The 27,749-nt window shown below is 35.0% G+C and overlaps 1 protein-coding gene across 1 annotated transcript; it reads left to right on the plus strand.

The window, feature by feature from the left end:
• The first annotated feature begins 388 nt into the window (after positions 1-388).
• On the plus strand, positions 389-14,909 carry LOC141812524 (4-coumarate--CoA ligase-like 1). Its single transcript, XM_074700514.1, has 7 exons — positions 389-486; positions 567-1,619; positions 6,181-6,373; positions 6,851-6,993; positions 12,958-13,025; positions 13,200-13,302; positions 14,641-14,909. The coding sequence occupies exons 2-7, from the start codon at positions 603-605 to the stop codon at positions 14,752-14,754; spliced, it is 1,638 nt and encodes a 545-aa protein (XP_074556615.1). The 5' UTR covers positions 389-486; positions 567-602; the 3' UTR covers positions 14,755-14,909.
• The last annotated feature ends 12,840 nt before the right edge of the window (positions 14,910-27,749 follow it).

Below are 27,749 nucleotides of genomic sequence, written 5' to 3' on the forward strand. Positions count from 1 at the left end.
CCAACATATCCTTTTAGCCCCTTCAACCAAAGTGCAGTCAATCCATCCAATAGATTATGTGAAACATAAAATATATAAATAGATAATTACTTTTGATGTGAACGAGAGAACAACTATTTTTTGTGGATTATAAATAACAATTTTATAGGAACAATTATTTTAAAATTATTGTACGATCATTTATAACAATATTTATTGTACGATGATTATTTCTTGAATGAAAGATGCGGGAGGAAGAAAAACAGATGCAAATAGGGATAAGGACGACCGTGCTCCACAGGCACAATTTCAATTTCATAAGTCTCTTTCCACTGCCGGCTTATGATCTAAGGAAACTGAGATGGCGATATCTTTTCACCTTCTTTGAAAAAAAAAAACTATTGATTTTGGCAAAGTTCTTTCACGTTCTGCTTGTTGTTCATGGCATAGTTGTTCTTGAGAAATACCTTCGTCAACGGACCACTTTGTTCGGCAACTACAGCTCCTGTACGTTCATTTTGGGAAATTTTTTACTTTATAGATAAAGAAAGAAACAATTTAAATTTATTTCTTCCACCATTTTTAAGATCCGGTGCATCGAAGAATCAATCGAGATTCCATCGATGACGATTGCTAGTTCCGGCTACGGGCCAGACGGAGTCTACCGTTCCCTCGAACGGCCAACGGCCATCCCCGCTGACCCCGCCCTCTCCATGGTCCCCTTCCTCTTCCGTGGCGCCGCCGCATTCCCCGATCGTCTCGCCGTCGCCGATGCCGATTCCGGCGCCACCTTATCCTTTTCCGAGCTCCAATCTGCAGTCCTCTCCGCCGGCTCCGGACTAGCCTCCGCCTGCGGCCTCCGGAAGGGCGACGTCGTCCTCATCTTCGCCCCCAATTCCCTTCATTACCCCGTCGCCTTCCTCGCTATCCTATCGCTTGGGGCCGTCGTCACCACCGTCAACCCCGCATACACCATTCAAGAGCTCTCTAAGCAGGCCAGCGACGCCTGCGCCAAGATCGTTGTCACTGTGCCCGATCTCTGGCCGAAAGCTGCCGCTTTACACCTACCAGCGGTCATCATCGGCTCCAAAGGTTTCACATCGTCCCTTTCCCCCGTTTCCCCCTTCACATATTTCTCCGACCTCGTGTCCCATCCGATTCCGTCCGGGTTCTCGCTGCCGTCGGTGTACCAGTCGGACGTCGCGGCTCTTCTGTACTCGTCAGGGACAACTGGAGCGAGCAAGGGCGTCGTCCTGACGCACCGGAATTTCATAAGCGCCGCCCTCATGGTGACGGCGGAGCAAGATGCCAGAGGAGACGGCCCGAACACCTTCCTATGCTTCTTGCCAATGTTCCACATATTTGGGTTGTCTGTGATTACCTACGCTCAGTTGCAGAGGGGCAACACCATTGTGTCCATGCCAAGGTTCGAGATGGAAGCAACATTGAAGGCGCTCGAGAAGTACAGGGTTACATATTTTTTTTGCGTGCCGCCTGTGATGATCGCACTTGCTAAGCGGGGGAAAATAACTAAATATGATCTCAGCTCGCTTAAATTTGTAGGTTCTGGTGCAGCACCTTTAGGTAAGGATGTGATGGAGGACGTCTCCAAGAACTTACCCAGCGCCATAATCATCCAGGTAAACAATCACACTTCTTGTTTAGGGGAAAAGGAGGAATGGAAATAATGCACTGTTTGAAATTAAAATTGTATCAACTATCAAATAGTTGGTTTTGATACATAAGATGCTATCCCCTTTTATACATTAGTGACACGACTCATTTTTTTTAACAAACTTTACTAATAAAATTAAACAAAAATAAACTTACTTTTTAAAAATTAATAAAAAAATTTGTGCTATTATATTCTTTTTACACTTTCTAAAATATAATACAAGTTTGTTGAATATTTCAATACTCTCTCTCAAATTGGTGAATAGAAGTTTTTTGTTTTTTTAAATTTTCAATTTGGATACAATTCTTTGAGATAAGAGAGCACTTGCTTAGGGCATTCACAGTGGTAGGGGATATTTCCATCAAATATTTGTGATCCTCACATCCACATCATCAATTAAATATCCTATCTCTCAAATATCCCAACTTCCACAATGAAATATCCCATAAATCAAATATTTATGAGTCTCACCTATCAAATATCTCACTTCTAAATTTCATAATTTTTAATTTTTTATTATTAAAAAAATTAAAAATCACCGGACACAAATTTATGCCCGGTGATTTTTAATCATCACTGAAATATCCCTCCACAATGGGGGATATTTGTCTACGGAGATATTTCTCCAAATTACTCGGACAAATATCCCTCATTGGGGATGCCCTTAGATAGTGCTTTGTCATCTAATTTGCCTATCTGATTGTTTGTTTCGTTTGGTTCGGTTCGGTTCGTTAGTTTGTCAATTTGTTTGTCTCTTTGAGTTGTTTGTTTGAGTTTGTTTGGTCTCTAGGTAGTGTTTCTAGTATCTTTCTAGTTTTTTGTTCTGGTTTTTAAATATTTGGGTTTTGGTTTCTAGTTTTTGGATTCTGACTTTTGTGTTCTAGTTTTTGGTTTCTGGATTCTAACTTTTTAATATAGGTTTAAGTGATCAACATAACTTAGGTAATTTAAGTAGGTTAGAGGAGTATAAAAATTTAAATTTTTATTATAAAATTTAAACTTTAGAAGTAGAACAAGTTTCAAATGGGATATAAAATGACAAAGTAGTTAGACCAGATGATATTCCAATAGAGGTTTTGAAGTGTTTAGGGAGTAAAGTATTGAATGACTTATAAATTTATTCAAACTCAATATTGAAAATGAAAAAAAATATTTGATTAGTTGAGGGTAAGCACTTTAGTCCCCTTATATAAAAATAAAGGAGATGTACAAAAATTGTATAAATTATAAGGTATTAAGCTAATGAGTCATACTATAAAATTTTGAAAAAGAGTAATAGGAAAAAGACTAAGGAAGACGATCACGGTGATCGAAAATCAATTTAGATTCATATTTGGAAAGTCGACAATAGAAGTTATGCATCTTTTTAGATAACTAATTGAAAAGTATTAGGAATAGAAGTAAGACTTACATATGGTATTCGTCGATTTAGAAAAAGTTTATGATAGAGTCCTAAGAAAAATTATGTGAAGAATTTTAGAAAAAAATATATTAGCGTAGTGCATATTGAAAGGGTTAAGGATATGTAGGAGGATATAATGACAAGAGTAAAGATTCCAAGCGAATTAAGCGAAGTGTTTCTAATCAAGATAGGGTTATATAAATGATCAACTCTAAGTCTCTATCTTTTCACATTAATCATTAATGAATTCACTATACACATCCAAGATATGGTACCATGATGTATGTTATTTGCAAATGATATTATTTTAGTAGATGAGACACATGAAGGAGTAAATGCTAAAATTGAATCTTAGTAGACAATATTGGAAGTGAAAAGTTTTAGACATAGTAAAGTAAAGTCAGAATATATAGAATTTAAGTTTAGCAATATTAGATGTAATGAGACAATTATTAAGATAAGAGATAACGTGTTATCTTTAATTGAGAGTTTTAAGTAATTAGGATCATATGCAAAAGGATAGAAGGATTAAGAGAGATATTTTATATAGAATATTAGTAAGATGGTTGAAATGAAGGAGAGTGTCAGATGTTCTTTATGATAGTAAAGTATTTCTAAAAGTTAAAGAAAAGTTCTATAAAACGGTAGTTAGACCTGTTATGTTACATGGAATTGAATACTGACCTATGACTCGAACACATGAGCAAAAGATAAGAGTCGCAGAGATGAAGATGTTAAAGTGGATGTACGGACATACAAGGATGGACAGGATAAAAAATGAAAATATTAGAGAGAAAGTTGGGGTTGTATTTATTGAGGGAAAACTCCAAGAGACACATTTAATGCGGACATATACTTGACCACCAATAAATGCTTCAGTTAGGCGATGTGAAATTATGACAAATATGCATACTAAACAAGGAAGAGGAAGACTTGGTTAGCTATAATAAAATAAGGTGAAATTTATTTAAATATAGATGATGATATAATAAGGGATAAAGCTCAATAGCGCAGAATGATCCATATAACCCACCCCTTCTAGTGGGATAAGATTTGATTGTTCTTGTTGTTGTGGGTTCTAGCTTTGTTATGGGTTTTGGTTCTATTCTAGGATCTGGTTCTATTCTAGATTCTAGGTTAAAAAACATTTTAGGGTTAGAAGGCGACGGAACTTAATGGCATTGTGGATAGGCTAATTTAGACCAAGTTAGATTTGGCCCAATTTGTTGTATGGGTAGTAGGCAGGCATGTGGCTGCAGATCTACCTCTTTGCTACCGACGCTTCTTCTTAGTTTGAAATTCACGTGTAAATTTGGTTGAGTGAAAGCTAACTTTGGTGAAAAGCTAAATTTGTTGTAGAAGAATATAATCTTATGCCTAAAAATATCTACTTGGTAGAAAATGGAAGGATAAAGAAAAAAAATTAGAATAAAAGAAAAAAACAAAATTTATAATTGGCAACATAAAAGAAGCTAATAGAGAAGAAGAAAAATAATTGACAAAAATAAAAGAAGGGAGACACATGTCACCACTATTATTGGATGATAAATCCATGGGAAACGATAGTTTGTTTGAAGAACAAGCAACTTTGAGTCTAGACAAATTGCAGAGGCAATGGTGGCCATGATCTATGGTTTAGGGAAAAATTATGGTTTAGGATTTTGGGATGAGGTAAGGTGCTTGGAGGCGGAGGCAATGTCAGCTGAAATTTAGGGTTTAGGGAAAAGAATGGTTTAAAGTTTAGGAAAAAAAAAGAGCTAAACTCTGATACTATTTTTGAAATTAAAATTGTATTAACTCTCAAATAGTTGGTTCCAATACATAGATTCAAACCCCTTTTATAGATTGATAACACAATTTATTCTTCCTACCAAAGTTTACTAATAAAAGTAAACAAACTTATCTAAAAATAAATTGACTTTTTCAAAATTAATAAAATTTTTTTATGCTATTATATTTTCTTACACTTTCTAAAATAAAATAAAAATTTGTTGAATATTTCAATGCACTGGTTTGTACTTAATCCAATAAACTGCATATGTCTGTAATTGATACACAGTAATTTACTGAAATAATACTATTCCCTTCAATAGTTCAGAAAATTACTTCTTGGAGAAGTCCAGACAGGGTGTCACTTGCGTCTAGCAAAAAAAATTCAACAATATGACATTGGAGAGTACTTGTACTATATTGGAGTTACCATGACTAGATCTACTTAGTACATGCTAGACTTGGACTACACTAAATTCCACTGTTGGAGTATCACTTGCTAGTTTAATATTTACTCTACTGAAGTTGCTCACTTGCTTGGATTGGTTGTTCCAAAGTGAACTATAGAAAACTTCTCATCTGAACAAGATAATGAATAGCAGTATTTTTTAACTACAAGAGTCCTTGGTCTGGAAGAAGTTTTTATCCACTCAGAATTGATTGATAAATTTTGGGTTTGAACAACTATAATGAATGAAAGTCAAATTAAAGAAAAAGATCTATGTTTAACTTGGGCTTCAATGACATCACTTCATATTTGTGATGTGACAACCAAATATTTCTTGTATACACATACCACAGACACACATGATATAATCATAATTCTGGACCATGATAATAAATGTAAATGTCTTTCTTTGTCCTTGATAGATCATCATCTCTCTTGTGAAAAAAAAGAATGTCCAAGTACTTGGTTGTATTATATGATCTTTGTGAGAATTATACTACATCCTAACTTCCACAAGCAGCCTCCTAGTTTTTGAGTATTTAAATACTACCATCAAAATTGAAACCCCTTTTTGCATAAACCTCAAGCTTGCTCAAGATACTCTTATTGCGGAGAAAGTGTTGTTTCAGTTAAGACAGAATTTTCAGATTAATTGCTTTATCATTAAAGATTTAGTCAGAAAAATATAGCTCTGTACTACAGTAATTTAGTAAGATAGGTCCAAGAGAATAACAGATAAGACATATTCCTTGCTATTCATTCATACAATTATAAATATGCTTCTATTCCCATTTATGATATATCCTGCTTAAGTCATTGGAAGTAGCCATCTGTGTTTGGCCAATTACCATCATTCTACTCTTGCCCAAAAATTCTATATTGATACTTTGTTTCCTCTTTAAACAGGGATATGGTATGACAGAGACTTGCGGAATTGTATCAGTAGAGAATCCTATCAAGGGAGAAGTTCGTAAATATGGTTCGACGGGGAAACTTGCGCCATGTATGGAGGCTAAAGTTGTCAATGTTGATACATTGAAACTTCTTCCGCCTAATGTAGTCGGGGAGTTGTGCTTTCGTGGGCCAAACATAATGAAAGGTAAAAAATGCTTTCAGTTTCTTGAGTAGGTTAGCCCACATATTTGCCTTAGGTGAAAGTTCCTCTTATTTATGATTAAGACAATTGAAATTCCTTTAAATTAAAAATCACCTAAAAATCATAGATATATTCAGCATCACTAGTGAAAAGAAAATATGTTTTTTTTAAAAAAAATGCTTCCCTCTTTAACAGTCTATTTCTGAAAACATTTCTGTTCTACAAAATACCTCCAAAAAGCAACACAATCTTTGACGTATCAACTGCAGTTCAGTGGTTCTTTGTTTTATTTTTTTGAAGAATCCTTTTGTGCATATTGCTATCAATTGTATGCTATGATATGTTTTCATTTTGAAGTTGCATGTCTTTGCATCTACAATCTGGTATATAGCATTTCAACATATGTTCTGACTTGTACAAGTATCCCAAGAGTCTCTTCCAATTTTGCATCTAAGTTCTACAATTGATAAATATATGCAGAGTATCATAACAACCCACAAGCAACAAATTTAACTTTAAGGGAGGGGTGGTTACATAGTGGTGATCTTGGTTATTTTGATGAGAAGGGACAGCTGTTTGTTGTTGATCGAATAAAAGAACTTATCAAATACAAGGGGTTTCAGGTAAGTTTTCTGTGATTCAAATTTACTTTTGGAACTTGATTTTATTGGTATCTTTGAGATATTAACTTGATTGTATAACAACCTTTAAGATAGTATATTAGACAACTTTCAACTAAGAACCTAATTCATTAATTTGCCTTGACGTTAAGTATTGCAAGGAAATGCTGACAGATGATAGTTCTCATAAATGTATGACAGTTGATTATTGAAGATTTCTCTCTCTTCTTCTCTCTTCTTTTTTGTAAATCTTGTTATTACCCTGGAAAAGTCTTACAGAGAACACGACTCACTTAGTTGAGTTGTTTATTTTATCAAAATAACATTGTAGCTATGACAAACAGTTGAATCGTTCGTGTAATTCGTCGAAACAGAAATTAAAAGATACTGGGGAAGTTGAGCAGAATGGAATTAACATGAATAAAATAAACTAGTTGAAAAGTCTGTGTTAGTGTCATTTGGTTTGAGTTAATGTTTTTATTTATTTTTTCTTTTAGAGTATGCATAACCTATTTTGTTTAGTCTTAATTAGACTTTTCTGGTTATTTCAATTGATAAAGCTATATAAGAGCTTAATCTATTTTTGGGATAGTTTTGGCAGATACTGAATAAAGTTGTCTATTTCCGTTTTTTTTCCTTGTCTTAGTGTTTGATCATCAATTGAATCACACTACTCCATAAAATCATCGATTAAGGCTGATTGGGGATGCAATGCAAGATAGGTCAGTGTGCGTTAGCTGATGATCTCCAAGAGTTGTGTGCCTCAAAATGTGATCTCCATGAGATGAGAGAAAATGAAAGTAGAACTTGTATTATTTCTTCCATAAGTAGATCAATAATATGAGGATCTCTTTTTTAGGTTAGATAATAAGCTGGTGTAATTATTGCATGCAATTTAAACTAGGTACTTGGGAAATGGTAATGTGGAAATAAAATACAGTTGTATTTTAAATCAAGTAAAAACCTTATTTTAAAAGTGAAACATGGCTGGCTTTTCAACTGTGCCACCAATGTGTGAAAATGACGGTGCTGAGAATGATATTGTTGACCTTTGGCTTGAAGGAGCACCACATGTTAAAAAAGTTAAACTACAAAGAATTGGTTGGAATCTCTCTTGGTAAATAGCAAATTCTTTTTGGTGAGAAGTGCACTAATGTTCAAGTTGATTGCCAAATTAAACGAATAATACTTAAACTCATTTTCTCAGAATTTGAATTAGGACATTGAAGTGAGCATGAAGTTTGGGACATTGACGGGATGAAGTTTGTAGAGGGAGTATTTGAGGAATTTCTAAGGATTATGCACACAATGGCATCATCTGTTGTACTCTCAATTGGTTGTAAGTAATATACAAAGAAATTAAATCTAGCTATAGATGGATACTAACCAATAGACATGCTAATTAATCAATTAGGGCTCCTATATTCGTAAATCATTGTCTTGATTATTTTGTTCAATTCATTCTTCTAAGTTCATACAATCTTACAAATTATTTGCCAACTATGAGTTGGGGCTAAGATCTACAGCATGCTACTAATTTCTTGAAGGGGCAAGTCATCAAGTTACTTTTTTTGAATTAAGTTGCTGAACTCATATAAGATACTGATATCTAATGATTTCATATTACACCTACTGACTATGGTAGCAGAGGGACTTTATAAACTCTGCTCCTCTATTGCTTGCAACTAGCCACTCGCTTACGCCTTATGTAGATAGCTCTGCACCACTCGACAATACCACCAATCGCCTCTTGTTCTATTGGCACTAGGGAGTAGGGTCTCCTCCATTTGCTAGCATCCTTCTCTGAATTATCCAATAGATCATTACTCCCTGCAAACCTTCCCTATCACAACCTGAAGAGCGTTATCCTTGTAGCCTCCTTGTTCATGAGAATATCCACCACTATATCATAACTACAGAATAGCACCATAGAAGGATACAAAAGGCTATAACAATAATAAATGTAAAATTTTTTAATTATCATAAACATATAACACAATGTATGACTCGTAATGACAAGCATAACTAAACTTATGTTGGCCAACATAATTGGATTTATATTGATAAATGAGAAAAACATACAAAAATAAAATGCATAAAAGGACAATCTATGCCATATGAAAATAAAATACATGGAAACTAATACAACCATCTCTAATATTGTCGTCGGGTGTCTTTGAGCATGAGCATCCTAAAATAACTATCCAAACTCGAAAATTGCCTTAAATTTGCAAACCTAGAAGTTAAAGGAAAATAGGGAGTGAGCATACAAGGTGGGGTAAGAAAGGATGTACACAATATAATCTCAAAGAAGATTACAAGAAAACATAATAAATTTTTTGTTTTCGTATTCTTTTTAGCATCATTAAATAATTTTCATTATTTCTCTTTCATTCCCTTTAAATAGTTTCAATATTTCTCCTGTGTTTCCTCTTTTATATTATTGCACATTTTTTTATTTCATTTTATATGAAAGTCAGCATAATTTATAGTGTGAATGATCCACAATGTACTCAGTAGGGACCCATGGTATATAAAGGTGAACGTACAATCCACCTAATACAAAATACGTCATATGTTGAATATAAAATAGAGGCGGATGCATCTATATAAGAGTAAATGATTGCAATTCACTTGAAAATGAAAAATGCAACTCACATAGTGAGGTAGAACAATTTGCAATCCACCTACTGCAGGATGCATCTCATATAGAATAGTCAAAGCCTATGAACATGAGAAAGGACTCCAAGTGTGCATTTGTTTTCTTAATTCAATATAACTAGTCAAATAACTTAATGTGGAGCCAAAATTCTATTGTATAAGTGATGCATTATTATCTTGTTAATTTGGTATAAATAATCACTCAACTCATTTCACAGTGTGGAGTCAAAGTTCTATACTAAATATAAGTAATTCATCCATTATTTTATTAGTTTAACATAACTAATTACTCATTTTAGTTTATCATGATTTGATAGTTCAAGTTCTTTTAAGAATACTATCCTAGGTTTGCATACTCTTTTTATAATATATCACTTGATAATCACCAAATCATATAAATATTAAAAGAAACAACTAAAGTAAGTAAACAACTAAGAGTGTAAAGGACAAGCGAAATCAAAGTATCACAAGTAACTGTATCATGATTTTCAAAAAATAAGTCAACCCATGCGTATCACCTATATATAAAATCAAGTAGGAAATACCCACGTGAATAAGACTCAGAGTCGGCTGACTTACCTAAAAACTTTAAAATCCATCTGTTGGTGTATCACAAAGATTTTCTTAAATTTATTTACCATACAACCTTATAAAAGATTAAGAGATGACAACACAAGTTCCAATTGAATGAATAAATTGTGAATTTAAGTTTCAAAAGAATACACCAAAAATGAAACAAATAAGAGAATCTCACCGTCAATAGAACAAGGAGAGGCGAGGAGGATTTTTGTTACCTTTTCTTTTGATTGGAATAATAGGTGCGATATCACATAGGGTCATGGAATACCAAGGGAAACAATAGTGATGATGTGATATACAACTGTGTCATTGTACTGATGATCATGATGTTGTAGATGTGGTAGTGGTGTTGTCGTGGCGGTAGCACAATTGAGTAAGTTCTGACCCGCACGAAAGACGTAACAATCTTGGCACTCTCTTGGAGAGAGGCTTAGTGAAATAGACATTAGTGGTAGCAAATGCTATAATGGTGGTAGCGGTGTTGTGATAGCAGCAATGACGTTGATGTGGCGATAGCAGCGACAATGTTGTTGTGGTTGCTGAGAAGGAGGGGGCGGTCACAACAACCACCACCAATGTTCTTGCTATAATGACATTATGAACTAGAGGATGTATGCAAAGAAGATGATGCCGTGTCCAATGAAGGAACGAGATGAGAGGGGGAGAAAGAGGAGAAGAGGGTGAGTGGCAACGACACATATAAATCATGGAGAACCTAATAGGGTCAAGAGGCAATTTTGAAAATAAGTCCATAAATTTTCTAGAAATCACAATCTAGTCGCTAGGTAAAATTTAACAATATAATACTCCCTAGAATGAATTTCCTTTGTTATACTTCCTATCATTAGATAGTGCTATAAATCTAATGATAAGTACCTAAAGATTCATATTGAACTTCGATAAGAACTTTTGTTAAACAATGACATATTGATCTAGTCTCCATTGTAGCCATAAAGGACAATTTAAACCAATTCATAGTGAACTTTGATAAGAACTTCTAAACCAATGACATGTTAATTTAGTATCCATGAGAGCTACAAAGGTCATTGTCCAAGACTGTGTACACTAATTCTTTTTGTTAATAAGTTCTAAGTGCATCATAGGAACTAAAAAATTAAGGTTCTTTTTTTCTTCGTATACCTATAGTTATTATTATGATTTATCAACTATGAAGCAAAAATGCCTTGATGATTTTCAATTGTTAATAAATAGAGCATGATTTGAAATCTCATACCATGCCAAGCGAAACAGTTAAAATGTATTATTTTGGTAAATCACCAAAACTTGATATTACTCGGTACCAAGGTTCAAAATCTCGATGTTGTAGTTTCAATCTTTAACTGAAAAGATATTATTCCAATATCGTGTCGACACTCAAATGTATAATGTCGGTGACAGATTGGAGGTTGAAAGAGGAAGAAGATGACGCAAAGGAAAGAAACATTGTTTGTGTTGAGTGGTACAAATTTCAGTAATTTACTGGAATAATATGTTTCAACTCTTTCGCCTGACATAGTATAAGATTTAAAATCATGTTCGACACAGATAATGTCTCCTTCCTATACTGCATCTCCTTCCTTCTTCAACTCCAATCCATTATTGGTAACATACGTCGGAACATCAACACGATACTGAAATAGTATTGTTCCAATCAAAGATCAAAACTTCGACACAACTCGATATAGAACTTTGAAATAGAGTCCAATAAGTATGCCTTAAGGTGGAAGAGAAATAAGATCCACAATAGCTTGCATGGAACAATGCCTACTAGAACTAGTTACCACTGAAGATGGTTCAACATGAGAAAGAGTCTTAGATAAAAAAAGAAGAGATAATCTAGTCTAACATATACCTATTGTCATGCCTATGTTTTAGATATAATTAGTCATGTAGTCATGATTAAGGTTTTATGTTTACGTTTATAAATACTTATAATTATCATAATGCATTACATTATTTTCTTTTCCTAAACTTTAGGAGACTGTTTCTTAAAGGGTTACTTGGTAAAATCTGAGTACTCATTAAGAACACTTAATGAAAGCCCATTATGTGTTGCCTTTAGAACTAAGATTCACTATATGGTAGTACAAAAGTTTATTTCTTGGGACACGTGTTATACATAAGCCAAATAGATACTTAGATTTTTCTTTCTAAATATATTATTAGAAAATAATTGAGAGATTGGTATATATATTCTAATGAAAAAAGAAAAACAATAAAAAGAAGAAGAGATGAGTCCATATGGTTATGCCTCTTTGGATGAGGTACTCATAAAAAGGCACTATTTTTTAAGTAGAGCCAAAACTCCATAAAAAGACAATGACCATTCAAATTGCCATAAGTATTTTACAAAGTTTCTTCTTCCACAATGCTCTGAGTTTGGTTCCAAAAAAGTTCAGAGTTGTTTAGCAATAGAAGCTTGGTGATTCAATGCAATAGACATCTTATATTGGGGATAGAATTTTGTGAAGTCATACTACATCAATAGTGGAAAATTTCTATCCTGAGATAGCTTCTTGGAAGTTCCTTGCTTATCATTTTTTTTTCTGTTTTTATTAATTTTATTTTATTTCCAAATCTCTCTCCTTATCTTCTGATAGTGTTGATCAACTAGCTAATGTTGCAAAAGAATGATGTTAGCATTACCACTTGCTTAAACATGTACATTATCAATATTGGTATGTTTTATGACAGTCTAACATGCACCTAAGTTTCTGACTTCTATAGATTGCACCTGCTGAACTAGAAGGGTTGCTTCTTTCTCATCCTGAGATTTTAGATTCAGTTGTAATCCCGTAAGTTGAAGATTAATAAACAAATTCTTTTCAGTATACTTTTGGATTTAACATCTGGCAAGATCACTTCTGATTAAGTATTGTGTTTGTTAATTTGAAAAGGTTTAGGTTACCTTACACTTCTTTTGTGAAGGAATATATAATTGCCAAACATTTTTCCATGTTTTTATTCAGATTACCTGATGCTGAAGCTGGGGAGGTTCCAATTGCTTATGTGGTTCGTTCTCCCAACAGTTCATTGACTGAAGTGGATGTCCAAGACTTCATTGCAAAGCAGGTATTATTGGAAGGCACAATGTTTTGCTTATCTATCTGCTATAAAGAATATTGTCATTCTTTTTTGGACAAAAATGAAATTGCATTAGCATCAATTTAAATTCAAAACAAGATTCAGGTAGGTCCTTTGACAATAATTATGTGACTAGAGGAATAGAATCTTTGGTTAAAATCAAGGATAGATAGTTGACTATTCCTCAGCTAGGATGCAAGGTATGGAATTGATCATATTTTCATTCTGAGAAAGATTAAAACTACTAATCGCATCATGTTGTTGTCTTAAAATTTGCACCAGGTTAGAGGTTCAAACCTCTGTTCAAGCTTGATAAATAGTCACCAGTAAATGATACCAGAATCTCCAAAGACATCCTTAGGTGACCTAAAACAGAGAGGGGCATTTTGGTTTTAAGGCTAGGTTAGATGTTGATGTGACTACTTATAAGTTATACCTGCTTCATCAAAACAAAATAGTTTATTTACATTTCTGGAGTATCGGGCTTGAAGAGGAGATACGGAGTTTGGTCTTGTTTTCTGTAGATACAAGGGTGGTGTTTAGTAATTTAGTAAATTTTGATATTTCTCGGTTTTGAAAATTTTGAATCAATTAATGGGTCAATGTCCTAAAAACACTCTTCTAATTAAAAAGAACCACAAAATCCCCCATTTCCAAGAAAACACCCCTGATGAAATATCCCATTTTTACCCGGAAATGATTTGTTGGAAATCATTGTGCATGAATCTAGGATATGAATGCATCATTAAACATTATTTTGGGGGGTATATCTGGATTGAAAATGTTCAAGGGTAAATTTGTGATTGTCTCATGGGATCTTGATTTGCTGTTTCTGAAATTGAAGGCCGTGGTTCAGGTGTTTCTCAACAAGAGGGCTTCCTTAGGTATTTGTACATTAAGGTTAGCCTGTGTCTTCCTGTGTTTATGGTGCTTTACAGGACAAGATTTAATAACCTAGGTAGTTTAGTGTAATTTAGTTGTCTTTTCTCTAAGTTGATAGGTCCATTTTATTGGATATGAAAGTATCTATTAAATTCCACGCTTCCTGTTTTTTCAATTCCGTTATTTAGCTGATGCTAGTTCTGAAACGTGGAGTAGGTCCAATTCGTCTTGTTTGAGCGTAGTTTCAAGTTGATTGGTGCTGGTTTAACAAAGCAACAAATTGAAACGGATGAATAGGATAGACACATGAAATGATGAAAATAATATAAATTTTGTTCGTTTTCAAAATAACCAAACTCCACAAACTACATATGTTAAACAAATTTTTATTTCATGCCAGTGCTCCCTGAATCTTGAGTCATTTTTCTGTGACAAAATTTGCAGGTTGCACCTTTTAAAAGATTGAGAAGAGTTACATTTGTTACCTCTGTGCCTAAATCTGCCTCAGGAAAAATTCTAAGGAGAGAGCTAATTCAGAAAGTTAGATCCAATTTGTAGATGTTGCTTCAGAAAAACTTGCCAATTGGTTAAATAGCAAAAGCCTTCAGTGTAAACTCTATGTGATAATGCCAATAAGTTCTTGTTGGTGTAAGGAGAACCATATAATTGAACATGTATTTTGATATTGATAAAGATTTAAAGTTAAACTCTTATAAATATGATATTTGTGTTAAAGTGCGCAGGACTTAACAGGAAAATCCTGATAGATTAGGTGGACCAGATACTAGGCAACGGAAGCCCTAATAGGTCAGATGGACTAAATACTAAGTAACAAAAAACTTAGCAGATCAAGAGGATCGGGCATTGAGTAGAATGGACTCGATAGGTTAACGAGGATCGGACATTCAGTCAAAGGAAGTCCTAGTGGGTCGAATGATCGTACGCTAAGCAGAGGAAGTCCAAATAGGTCAATTGGATTAGATGTTTGGTAAAAGATAAGTAACAGTTGAGATTCTTGTCACAAATTCCTGTCACAAATTTGTGACAGGAATCTGAACCGTTAGATTTTAAAATAGAAGATTAAATCCAAGCTATCACAATCACTCATTCAATCTACGGTCTGGATTTAATCTTAACTTTAAAATTGAACGGTGCAGATTGCCGTCACAAATTTGTAACAGGAATTTGTTGTGACAAGAAGCTTTATTTGATAAGTAAAGGTATATTCCTAGAGTGGAGAGGTCTTTTTGAAAAGAATAGTAAGGACATGCTCTCATTGAGGGGACAAACTTAGGCATCGATCCGACTAAAAGTCCTACTCTGATTTCAAAATCGAGATCGGACAATTATTTCTTAACTATTACATTTAGGGTGCATTAAGTTCAAGTTATCATGTATAACCTTGGTTATGTGATTATTTGATAACCACATAACCAAGGTTACGAGGTATAAAACATAACATAATGTTGTTTAGTTCAATTTATTTATTTGAATGGAATAAAACATAATCAGTTTAACATTTACTATATTACCCTTAATTTAATTTATTTTTAAAATAAATTAAATTAATAATATTAATGATGATAATAAATTAATAATATATAAAAAATAAATATAATTTTTTAAAATTTAAAATAAATAAATAAATATATATATATATTAATAAAATAATTCTTTAAATTATCTCTTTTAAATTTATAAATATTTAAATTAAAATTTATTAAATTAATTAACTTAGTTTCAATTAGGTTTCATTGTACATTTCAATTAATTTAGTTTTGAAATCAGAGGGTAATCCAGGAAAAAATTTTCGTTAACCTTCAGAATCACAGAAAACTTTAGGCTCCAAGGTAATCGCATTCTCAGGTTATAATTCATTTGCTGATGTGGCGGTGATGCATTACTTAGGAATTGATTATAACCTGAACCAAATAAGGTTATCGTAGATAACCAAGGTTATTAACGATAACCTCCAATCAAATGCCCCTTAGAATATTCATATTACTTTATTTCTGTGTTAACTCTGTTTTGTAGAGTTCGGAGGATCGAAAGGTAAGTTTAGTCGACTGAACGGTTCGGGTAACTAAACAATGAGGTTCAATCGATTGGGTGCTGTTGTGGCATGGGAGTGACATGACAACTGAGGTGTTCATCGTACTAACGTGACATCTGATGTGGATGATAACAAGTCTCAAGTTGTTGACGTGACAGAAGATAGACTTCATCTTGTTGACATATCAAGGTGCTCGGTCAAGATAAATGTTGTTTTGCTAATGTGGCCAAAGGATGAACTTCGTCGAGATAATGTGGCAATCGGATAGCAACTCAACGATGTTCAGGTGATCAAAATATCAAGTTCAAGTGACCGATAAAGCCAAGTTAGTTGTGCATTTGAGACGAATTACTGACTTGGTAGGTTTTGTCAACCGATAAAGATGTTTGGTCGATCGATAAACCAGATCAGATTCGGTTATCGAGGTGATCAGTGACCGAACCAAGGAATCAGTCGACTGATAAAGATCTATAAAAGAAGGTTCGACCAAAGAGTTCAGAATATCAATTATCATCTTCTCTTAATCTCTCGTCTCATGCCAAAGAAGTTTTATTGCGCTGTTGTACTCTCCGACAACCGACGCTCAATCTTTGATATTTTTGTTGTCGGTAAGTTAGTTGATTTCTTTTTTTTTTTTTTGCGCATTCATATCTTTAAAGATCGATAAATCTAAGAGGTTTCTCTACCTCTGAAGAGTTCTTCGTAAAGAGAAAAATAGTGTTTGCCTACTCGAAGCGGTCGACAATCATGGGCTTTGAAGTAGTAATACAGAGGACTGTGAATCAAATAAAATTAATGTGTATTCGTGTTTTGTTTTTCTTATTTCCGCTACATTCTGAGTTAAAAAGAAATGAGTTTTAAAAGTTAAAGTTTCAACGAGCGATATTCTTCCTCCCGCTCTATCGTTTTTAACAGTCCTACAGTTCTATCCTTTTTGTTGGTTGGCTAAACTTATCAACAAGGTTTGCCCAAGTTCTAGATGTTGGTCCAAAAAACTTGCAATTGGTTAAATAGCAAAACTCTTCAGTGTTATGTGATAATGTCCATAAGTTCTATCTTTTTCATTGGCTGGCCAAAGTTATCATTGTGGTTTGTTAGTCTATTGGCTTGTAAAATATATAGTATTCATTTTTTTTTTCTTTCTCTTCATTGTAACCGATGGCAAGTTCTCTTCAGTTTCATTATTTCCTTCCAATGGTAACAGCATTGCTAAGTTTATCATAATGTGAGATTAGTTGTGATATTGGTCAAGAATTTGTTAAAATAAATGCTTGTAGCATTGGAATTTTGTTTACGCTTATTGAACTACATGTTGAATGAGTCGTAGCTCACACAAATTGCCTTTGGAGTCTGTATTTCAAGTGTTGCTCCTATTGCTATAGATTTTAGGTATGATGAAGTCATCCCTGAATTTTGCAAGAATGACTGCAAAATAGTTGCTGATCATTCAGTGAGTGAACACAAGGGGAGGCAGGTTTTCCCAATAAGTGAGAAACTTTTGTTTTTTTTTTAAAAAAATACACTCAAAATTAGTCTTGTTGATAACATGGCATGGGAGGACTGTAACCCAAGCAAAGCAAGGCCAGACGAATATGGAAACTCTGCAACAGAACACAAGAAACAATCATTAAGCCAGTAATTTCAGTGCAACCCTACCTTTCAAAATTATGGATCTTATGTTTCAGCAAATGGGAAGGCAAGCAACAACGCATAGGAAGAATTAACTACAATAATAAGAAAAGAATCCCGGGAATATATCTATGTTATTGTGAACAAAACTTTGTTAATTTGATGAACTTAAAGAAAAATAGAAGAACTAAATCAGGGAAAGTAAGTTCAAGATTCAGAATTACTCATGAACATGCAAAGGAACTCACTTGTAAGGTCGGTCCTTTATTGCTTGTCCCACTCCTTTGCTATGCTCCTTTAAATAATCCCATGGCTAGTCCTCCTTCCTTACCATTTGATATCGAGACTAAGTTTGTGATTATAATCATGAAACCCTTAATAGAACATTTGTAGGAATGCAGCTAAATTCTTGCCTATTATCATCTCTGTGGCAATGTTGAACAACCTTCCACAAATTCACTTTGTTCTCTATCTTATGTCGATGAAGATAGTGACACAATATAGGCGAAAAGTTCAAAATTTTGTCTCTCAATTTATTTCTAGAATCTAAATAATCCAAATGTCGTCTAATTTCCGCTTCATTCAACTTCAATCCAAATTTTTTCAATCTAACATTTAGTTCTTCCAAGGTAATTGTGTTACTCTGATCAGTATCAATGTTGTTAAACATTTCTTTCAATCCTTAGATGTCCTCTTCGTTAAGATGCTATGCAATAACTTTGATCACTAAGGTAAAAAATTATATAATTATTTATTGAAATTTCTTATAACACATGAAATCTTGGAGGCAAATGTCTCCGTTTTGTTGATCATCGATACATCAATCCAAGAAAACTTGAGGTGTGTTCTTGCATTTGGTCATTGTTTTTCTAAGGAGCAATATTGTGTGGAGGTTATCAACTTCTTAAACAGAAGATAGGATACAAGTATGAAACCATTAAACAGGTACTGTTCGAGATATTATTCCAATCTTGAGCATACATATGAGATTGCAATGGGCTATTTCCTTCACTATGATGCAGTTAATGAATAGACTCTGTAGTTGAGTAAAACAAAGATATCATTTTATATAATTAAAATTTTCTCTAATTTAATTATTGTTGGTGCAATGAGGCCTATCTTGTTAAACTGAGAATGTGTTTTGATAGAGGGCAAGGGTTCGAATCCTGGCGAAGTCAGGCAATACCCTCCTGCGTCGTAACCAACTGCACTTTCTCGATTTACCTCCTCACAGATGGTCGTGGGGCCGACCGTGTAGGGCCGCTAAGGTGGCGGATCCACCTTTTTGCAGAAGAGAATGTGTTTTGATGTTTAAGTGATATGTTTGTTTGTTGTTGAAGTATATTAATTTGGTTAAGATTGATTGGATTTTGATAGTGGATGAAGTTCAAATGGATCGAGATCAATCAAACATTTAGCAAAAGAGGAAAGCACAAGTGTTGGCATATGAAAAATCTAATAGGTGTTAGCAATGAGGGTCATCAATATGATCTCAGGAGGTGTTATTGACGACGACTCCAGCTAAGCCCAAAAGAGATATAGCCATACAAAATGTATGCCAGTGGAAGAGACACCCATCCGAACAGGGCTAACCTTTAGCTTCTGTCTGCATGACCTAAATGGGGTGGTGATACCTCATAATGAAGCTTTAATCATTTGCGCCACTATGGCCAATTTCAAGGTGGCCTGAGTCTTCATTGATGTCGAGAGTTCACTTAACATCCTTTTCTTAACAACCTTATAGTGAATGGAGATGTAGGTGGAAGACTTGCAGTCGGTGACCACCCTACTCTTTGGGTTCTCAGGGCATGCAATCCAACCACTCAAACAAATCAAGCTGCCCATTTCTCTTAGGGATAAGCTAGGATGGCAGACATCATGACCACCTTCACCATGGTAGATGTGCCTTCCTCGTGTAACATAATCCTAGGTCGATCTGCTCTTGTGCCTTTCAAGTTATGGCATCCCCCTATCATCGGAAGATTATGTTCTCGATGGGGGCTAAAGTGAGAAAAATCCGCAGAGACTAGCAAGCCTCATGGAAATGCTATGTTGAAATTGTCCATGCATACCAGAAGAGAGTCTGCCCGAGAAGCCTCCTGGGCGGTATGAGCTGAACATCTAAGGCAATTTGCATGGTGCAGGAAGGCAACCCTACCTTCTTACCCTAGGAAAAAATAAAGGCAGTGATGGTGGTACCTGACCAGCTCAAGAAGACTACTCGTATTTAAAAGGGCCTCAATCTCGAACTAAAGGAAGAGATGATTAATTACCTTATTCGGAACCACAATATCTTCGCATGGTCTTTGAGCCACTTGATGAGAATTTCACCGTAAGTGATGGTTACATCTTATCCCCACCTCCTAGTTGGTGAGGTAGAAGAGGCGACACTTCAACCTCAAGAAAGATAAAGTCATTCGAGAGGAGACACAGAAGTTGTTGCAAGTTGGACACATCTGGGAGGTGCATTTCTCGTCCAGCCTTTCTAATGTGGTGTTGGTCCCAAAACCGTCATGAAAATAGCAAATGTGTGTGGACTTCCATGACTTGAACAAAGTTTGTCCAAAAGACTAAAATCCTTAGTCACACATAGATCAAGTAGTGGATTATATTGTCAGACACCAGTTCATTTTTATGGTGGATTCATACCAGGGATATCATTAGATCCCTTTAGCGAAAGCCTTCCAAGACAAAGTCAGTTTTATCACAACAGACATGACCTTTTGCTATGTGGTCATGTTGTTCGGTCTGAAGAACATGGATGCCACTTATCAGAGGATTATATATAAATTGTCTACTAAGCAACTTGGTTGGAATGTGAAAGTTTATGTTGATGATATTTTAGTTAAGTCTCTACTAGCAACCAACCTAGTACCTGACCTGGAGGAAACATTTGCTACCATCTAGAGTTATGACATGAAGTTGAACCCAGAAATGTGCATCTTCAGGGTGGGGAAGATTTTTGGGTTACATGGTGATTAAGTGGGGCATTGAAGCTAATCTGGAGAAGATAGAAGGCATGTGACTGATGCAGTCTCCACAAACGTCCGAAAAGTTCAATGCTTGCTGGGATGGGTCATGACCCTATCTCTCTTTATCTCCCCTTGACTAATTAGAGCCTTTCCTTCTTCAAAATCCTAATAAAAGCTTCCCATTTCATATGAGACGACTCTTGTGAGAAAGCTTTTCATGAGTTGAAAGACTATTTCGTACAACTACCTATTCTGGCTAAGCCCCTGCCCAGGAGAAATAGTGGGTATACCTAGCTGCATCTGAAGTGGTTATAAGTTCTGTATTAGTGCGATAGGATGGGGATGTATTATCTCAATTATCTATTAAACGATCCAAACTTTATATATTGGTCTTGAAAAGTAAACATTGGGACTTACCTTAACTACTTGGAGCTTGTTGTTGTACTTTTTGTCTCATCTCATAGTCATCTTGACTGACACCACACTCGGGCATATCCTTATGCATCTCGAGACCACTGGGAGATTGATCAAATTAGTCACTGAGTTCAATCCATCAAGGCACAAGCACATGCAAATTTTTTGATGGAGACCATTCATAAGGAAGAAGTTGATCCCTGGATGGTCTTCGTGGATGGGTTCTTAAACAATGAAGGCAACAGCATAGGAGTAGTCTTGGTGCCCTCGCACAGAAAAGAGATAAAGCTAGTGTAGGATCAAGAGAATGTGCTAGAGGAGTAAATAGTCTACATCGCTTTCCCATTTAAAACTTATTTTCAAAGTAAAATTAAGCGGAAAGATAAAATAGAAATATAGAATGACTCATTTGTTTTTACTTGATTCACTACCTTCGGTTACTACTCCAAGATCCTCGATTGTTGATCGCATTCGTTGGAAAATCCACTAGTAATCTTTTTTTGAATAATTATTCAAAAAGAGATTCATATCTTTTACAAAAGTTAGAGTACGATAATAAGTTTACCGTCCCTAGAAAATGAAAGCACGAAGAGATAGTTACAATAACAAAAAAGAGTATAGACAAATATGAGATCTAAATGGAACTTCGTTGTCGAAGGAGTGCAATGACGTTATTGGAGCTTCTTGTACGAGGCAAGAGTTGAGGACATAGTAGAAGTTGATCATGAAGCCACTAGTTGACCCTTCTTTTTATAGACGAGGTTCGGTCTACCGATCAACCTGATCGGTCTACCGATCAGCCTGATCGATCTACCGATCGCCTCGATAATCATATTCAAATCCAATTTACCGATCGATCAATGTATAGGAGCGGTCGATCAAATCTCCATCCTACCAATCCCTTTCAATCATCTCAGCATCTTGACGTCGATCCACGACCACCTCAGCCTCGCAAGGCTTATTCTTGATCGTTCCTCGTGCCACGTCAGCACACTGATCATTATTCGTTGTCATGTTAGCACATTGAGACTTATCCTCTTCCATGTCGGATGTCACATCAATACTTTTGGATATCACAACTATTGAGTCATCAACTGTGACACCTCAAGTTAGGTTGACCGAATCTTACCATTTGGTCTATCGAATTATTCGATCGATTAATTAGCCTGCTTAGTCTAATGAACCCTACAGAACAGAATTAGTACAGATATATGCAGTTTAATTATGAAAGACAGTTATATCAACTGTCCAATCTCAACTTTGAATTCTAAATGGAAATTCTTAGTTGGATCGACGCCTAAGGTTGTCCTCATAACGATGACTTGTTCTTCTTTTCAGAAGAATTCTCACTCCAGGAGCTTATCTTACTTATCATTTGCCAAACATCCGGTCCTCCATACCTGTTTGGACTTCTTCTGCTCAACATCTGATCACTTAACCTTTGACTCGATGTCCGATCTTCGCGGACCCATTGAATCCATCTTGCCAGATGCTTGGTCCATTGACTCATCTGGACTTCCGTGCTTAGTGTCCTTGATCTACTAAGACTTTTCATTGCCTAATATCTGGTCCATCTGAACTACTAGGACTTTCACTTATCTAGTATTCGATCAACATGATCTACTAGGACTTTTCTAGACTACCTGCACACTCATCCGAGCCATTAGATCACAACAAAATTTAACTTTGAACCTCTACCAATATCAAAACTCAAGTTCGATTATATGACGTTATACCAACAATCTCTTCCTTTTTGATGTTTGACAATCTGATTTAAAGTTAATGATAATATGCTCAAATAAATAAGATTTTCAAAAATAACTCCCCCTTAACCTAAACTACTCCTCCTGAGTTTAACATTGCTTGAGGTTTGTTTTTGAAAATACTTAAAGCCTTAAAACCTTTTAACCTTTAAATTCATTTTCTCCCCCTTGTACATATATTAAAAAATTAGAAACTTTAGAAACCAAAAATCAATAATTTTTTTTAAAAAATCAAAAAGCATATTTCCCAATAGATAATAAATCAAGTGTATAGAAATAATTTTGAAAACCCATTTAAAGCACGCTATGCAAAAAAAGCTTTTGAAAGCATTTAAGGTTTTTCAAAATCACGGGACTTTTCAAAAATTTTCAAGTCTTGAAAAATACTTTGAAAGTATTTAATAATTTTCAAGCCACTAAAAATGTTTTCAAAACTTAAAGATTTTTCATAAGTAATCTTGAAAGTTTAAATAAAGATTTTTCAAAATTTTACAAAGAACTTTCAAAGGTTTTCAAAATTCTAAACAAGATTTTTTTAAGTAAAAAAAATATGAAATTCTAAACAAGATTTTTTAAGTAATAAAAAGACGTAAAAATATATTATGAAATTCTAAACAAATGTTTTTAAGTAATAAAAAGATTTTAAAAAAAATATTGTGAAATTCTAAACACATGAATCTTGACTCTTAAAAATTATCAGTGCTTTCAAGCTAAACTTAATTAAACTTAAACAATTAAAACTAATCAAGCTAAAACTAAGCACGATTAAATGAGTTCTTAGAATCCAAACATATATCCCATTTGTTGGTGCAGTTTGCACTAACGATCAAACTCAGATTTTGATGTATGACAAAGTGGTTAAAGTTAGGTTGTTATTTTTAATCTCTTTACTAAGTGTGCAGGGTCGAAAGACTTAGAACCAGACACCAGGCTGAAGTCCAGGGTGGTTGAGCCCTGGCAGGAAGTCCAGTTGGGTCCGCGGAGCCTGACAACTGGCCGAAGACCAAGTTGGTTGAGACTTGGCAGAAAGACCAGGGTGGTTGAGCCTTGGCAAGAAGTCCTGGTGGGTTAAGAAGTCAAGTAGAGATGCACGAGGTAAGTGAGGTAAGTCACTGGAGGAGCGAACCAGTGAGGACGAGTCCAAGTTTGGACTTTAGGCGCGGTCCAACTTAGACCCACTTGGGTGATCTAAGTTGAGTCCTGGTTAGATCCTGGTCTGGATTGACAGGATCTAATTAATTTTAAATATTCTGTATTTTAGTATATTTTATTATACTAACTCTATTTTATAAGATTTATTTGGTATATGGATAAAATTAATTTTGCATGAGAACTCTATAAAATTAATTTTTATTATTCATTTTTCTAATCTGAAATTTTATAAAATGATAAAATCATTCTTATAATAATTATTTAAGGAGGATAACATTTCTTATAAAAATAAAATATATATATATATATATATATTATTTAAATTATTTTTTGATCCTAGATAAGATAAACTGCTAAGTGTGGATCAAGTTTTGCAGTTTTTTAAAACATTTGCAGATCTAGATAAACTTGATAGTGTCTATATAAAGCTGCGGTCAGTGCATGAATTACAGAACTGCGACCAACGTCATTCTTCTGCGACGACCCGAGCTTTGACACGACCACGCCCAATTTCTGCCGGAAGATCACCCCCAACATTCGAGCGTGTCCAGAATTCTCTGTTGTTGGGTAACGAAGTTTTTTTTATTTATTTTCGGCACTTATTTAAAAGTCAAAAGTGTGGGGTTGTCACACTTTTGATTATTGTATTCGCCTACTCTACCAGAGTTTGTGTCTGGTAGAGAGATTTAGTGGATTGCCCACAGGAAAGGTCCAAGGGACCTGGGCCTTCGAGTAGGAGTCGTCGACGGCTCCGAACGAAGTAAAAAAATCACTTGTGTCTTTCGTACGCTTCATATTTATTTTCCGCTGCACGCTTTTCAAAGCATAAAGTTTCTAACTCTGGAAAATTTTTTTAAACGAACCATTGTGATTGAAAATTTTAAAAAGCACGTGATTCACTTGACTACCCCCTCTCACGTGCACTCGATCCTACATTTAAAGTTTTTAATCCTGATTTATGTCGATGAACTAACATAAGCATCTGAAATCTGAGCTTGCCATATGCATCTCATGCTAATCTAAGTGACTCAGTACACAAACAAATTAGCCCTGAGGTACTTGTAAGATGTCATCGTTGTCTAGACCTATGAGTATATGAAATATACAATACATCCTAGGCTAGTTCCAAATCGAATCAAAAAATAGTATAATAGTATAATATGCTTCTATTCTATCTAGCTAATCAGATATTCTTGATTCTTATGGGTTGAGTAATCAATCACATGCAAGTTATGGATAGTTTGTTGATTTTACCTTATCATCTCACTCATTCTATATCATCAGACATGTTAGTCCTATGGATATTATGGGATGGTTCTCAATTTTACTTAATTAACTTTAATTTTGAATTTAAGCAAGGTTGTTTGACTTTGTATTAGATTCAGACTTAACTTTAGGTCTGCCAAGCTAGTGTATTTAGAATAAGCTTCCACTTTAATTTTGAATTTAAGGAAGGTTGTTTGACTTTGTGTTAAATTCAGACTTAACTTTGGATCTGCCAAGCTAGTGTATTTAGAATAAGCTTCCAAGCTGTGGTGAGTCACAATAGACATCATTAATGCGATAAAGCTTTCCTAAAATAATATATGCAAGGAACTTAATACTAAGTCTTGATCTAACTAGTTCATATTGGATTGAGGTTGCTTCAGCTAGATTCACTAAACCGATTGCACCAAGTAGAATGCTCATGACTCAACCTAAACATGCTTAAACAAAGTTTTCTTAATCTACTATCATCTCAATCCTTTCCAATACTATGTTGTCAGGGTTAGTCAAACTTTTTTCCTATCTAACCATTCTAGATTAAACAGGAAATTAAACTAACATGCATTAAAAACTAAGTCAATCAAGAATGCAATTTATCTAATAGAGAAAAGATTTTTTCTATTTGCTCCCCCTAGATCACGACTCTGATAAGGTTTATTCAAGTAGTAAATTTGACCCTTGGAGATCTAATATTGATTTGGTCTTACTTTAATTAGACTTGATTTTTGAACTTATGTTTGGACTCATTATCTAACATCTGATTAACTAATGACAATATAACTTGTATCGAGTCTTAGCTTTGAATCTCAGTCCGGATCTGTTGTATGCGTCTCTTTGAGTTGTAAGTATCATGTTTAGGTACTTGAAGCCTGAAGGTTGGATAAGAAAAAGTCCAAATAGAATGTTTTATAGGTAGGAAGTCTACCTATGGAAGTGACTAGTCATAACTAGAAGTTAAGCATGGGTAAGCCTAGTAGGTTAGACCTACAAGATAAGGCTTATGTAAGTCTAGTAGGTCAGACGGACTATAGTTAGGTTTAGGTTGTTTGTTTATTTGTATGCTAATCTTGCATGAACTAGGAGCTGAAAGCAAGACTGAGGAAGCAAAAGAAGAACAAACAGAAATAGTTAAACCAAGCCCGAAAGTCAACTCAGGTCAAATCTAATTGACTGATTCTAGGCGCCTCTATTGGATCCAAGAGCCTGGAACAATCCAAGCGACCTAGTGAGGTCTAGGCACCTGGACTATGGAAGATTCAAGCACTTGGATCTGATCTAGGCGCTTGAATGATCCAGGCGCCCTTATATATTTCAAGCGCCCGAATCAAGAAAAATCAACTCTGATAAAGACTGAAGAAGTCGGATCGGATTGGTTCGAGACGTCCGAAAATGTCTTTATAAGAGCCTCAATGTGCACCACAAGGAACATCTCATACTCTTATACGTCTTCATCTTACGGTGTTGCTGAACGCGAACGGAGCCAAGATCGTGCGATAGGAGAAGCTCCAGGAAAGGTGTGCTATTCTCAGAATTCCAAATCGGCCAACACGAATATTTGGTTATTTCATTTTAAGTCTTATATTTTGTATTTACACTTTATATTATTAGACTGTAAGACGATTTCTCCGCCTCCGGAAAGGAAACTATTAGTGGACAGGCGTCTCCCATACATAAGTCTTGGATGTACTAACCCTGAGAGGTTAGGAACTAAGTAAATATGTTAGTCTCCTGTCTCATCTAATTCCGTTGTTAGTCTCTGTAATAGAATAAACGAACGATGAGCATTATTCAATCCTCTCTAGCACACGCACCGGAGGGTGTATCTCACCATAAACACAAAGAAATATACAAGTGACTAAAGATACATGCTCATATCATGTCAGATAAAATATCAGATCTGAGTAGGTATCCAAGATGACGGTATACATGTGATTGTACTATCATAAGTACCAATCCAAATTTAAGTGATCCCTATCAAACATATTGTGGTCCTTTGTCTATCATACATGATGAATCATGGATGACATGACTAGATGTTGGGTCTGTATCTACCTGTAGCATCCATCCTCCTGCCTCTAAGTAGATCTGAGTAGTGGACTAATGTGTATGTGTCTCCACAACAAGTGACACCCGCCAAATGGTATAGTTCCTTGCCATGCGGGCATGGCAAAGTGGCACGTACATGGTCAAAAGACTTACAACCTCCATTGGCGGGTGCTATCCTTTGTTGTCTTTGTAACCACCATCTGATCCTCCTCCGTAACTGACTCGTCGGCTTGTGTCTAAAAAAATCAGGCTCATGTG

The sequence above is a fragment of the Curcuma longa genome, chromosome 19 (genome assembly GCF_044706935.1).
Source record: "Curcuma longa cultivar G26 ecotype Majalengka, Jawa Barat chromosome 19, ITB_CL_G26_1.1, whole genome shotgun sequence".
Lineage (NCBI taxonomy): Eukaryota > Viridiplantae > Streptophyta > Magnoliopsida > Zingiberales > Zingiberaceae > Curcuma > Curcuma longa.

What these genes read in the sequence shown, in the direction of transcription:
- LOC141812524 (XM_074700514.1), top strand. Translation starts at nt 603, where the DNA reads ATGACGATTGCTAGTTCCGGCTACGGGCCAGACGGAGTCTACCGTTCC. An exon ending in TGGGCCAAACATAATGAAAG is followed by an intron (nt 6,374 to 6,850) that starts GTAAAAAATGCT and finishes AAATATATGCAG; the next exon opens with AGTATCATAACAACCCACAA. An exon ending in TCAAATACAAGGGGTTTCAG is followed by an intron (nt 6,994 to 12,957) that starts GTAAGTTTTCTG and finishes TGACTTCTATAG; the next exon opens with ATTGCACCTGCTGAACTAGA.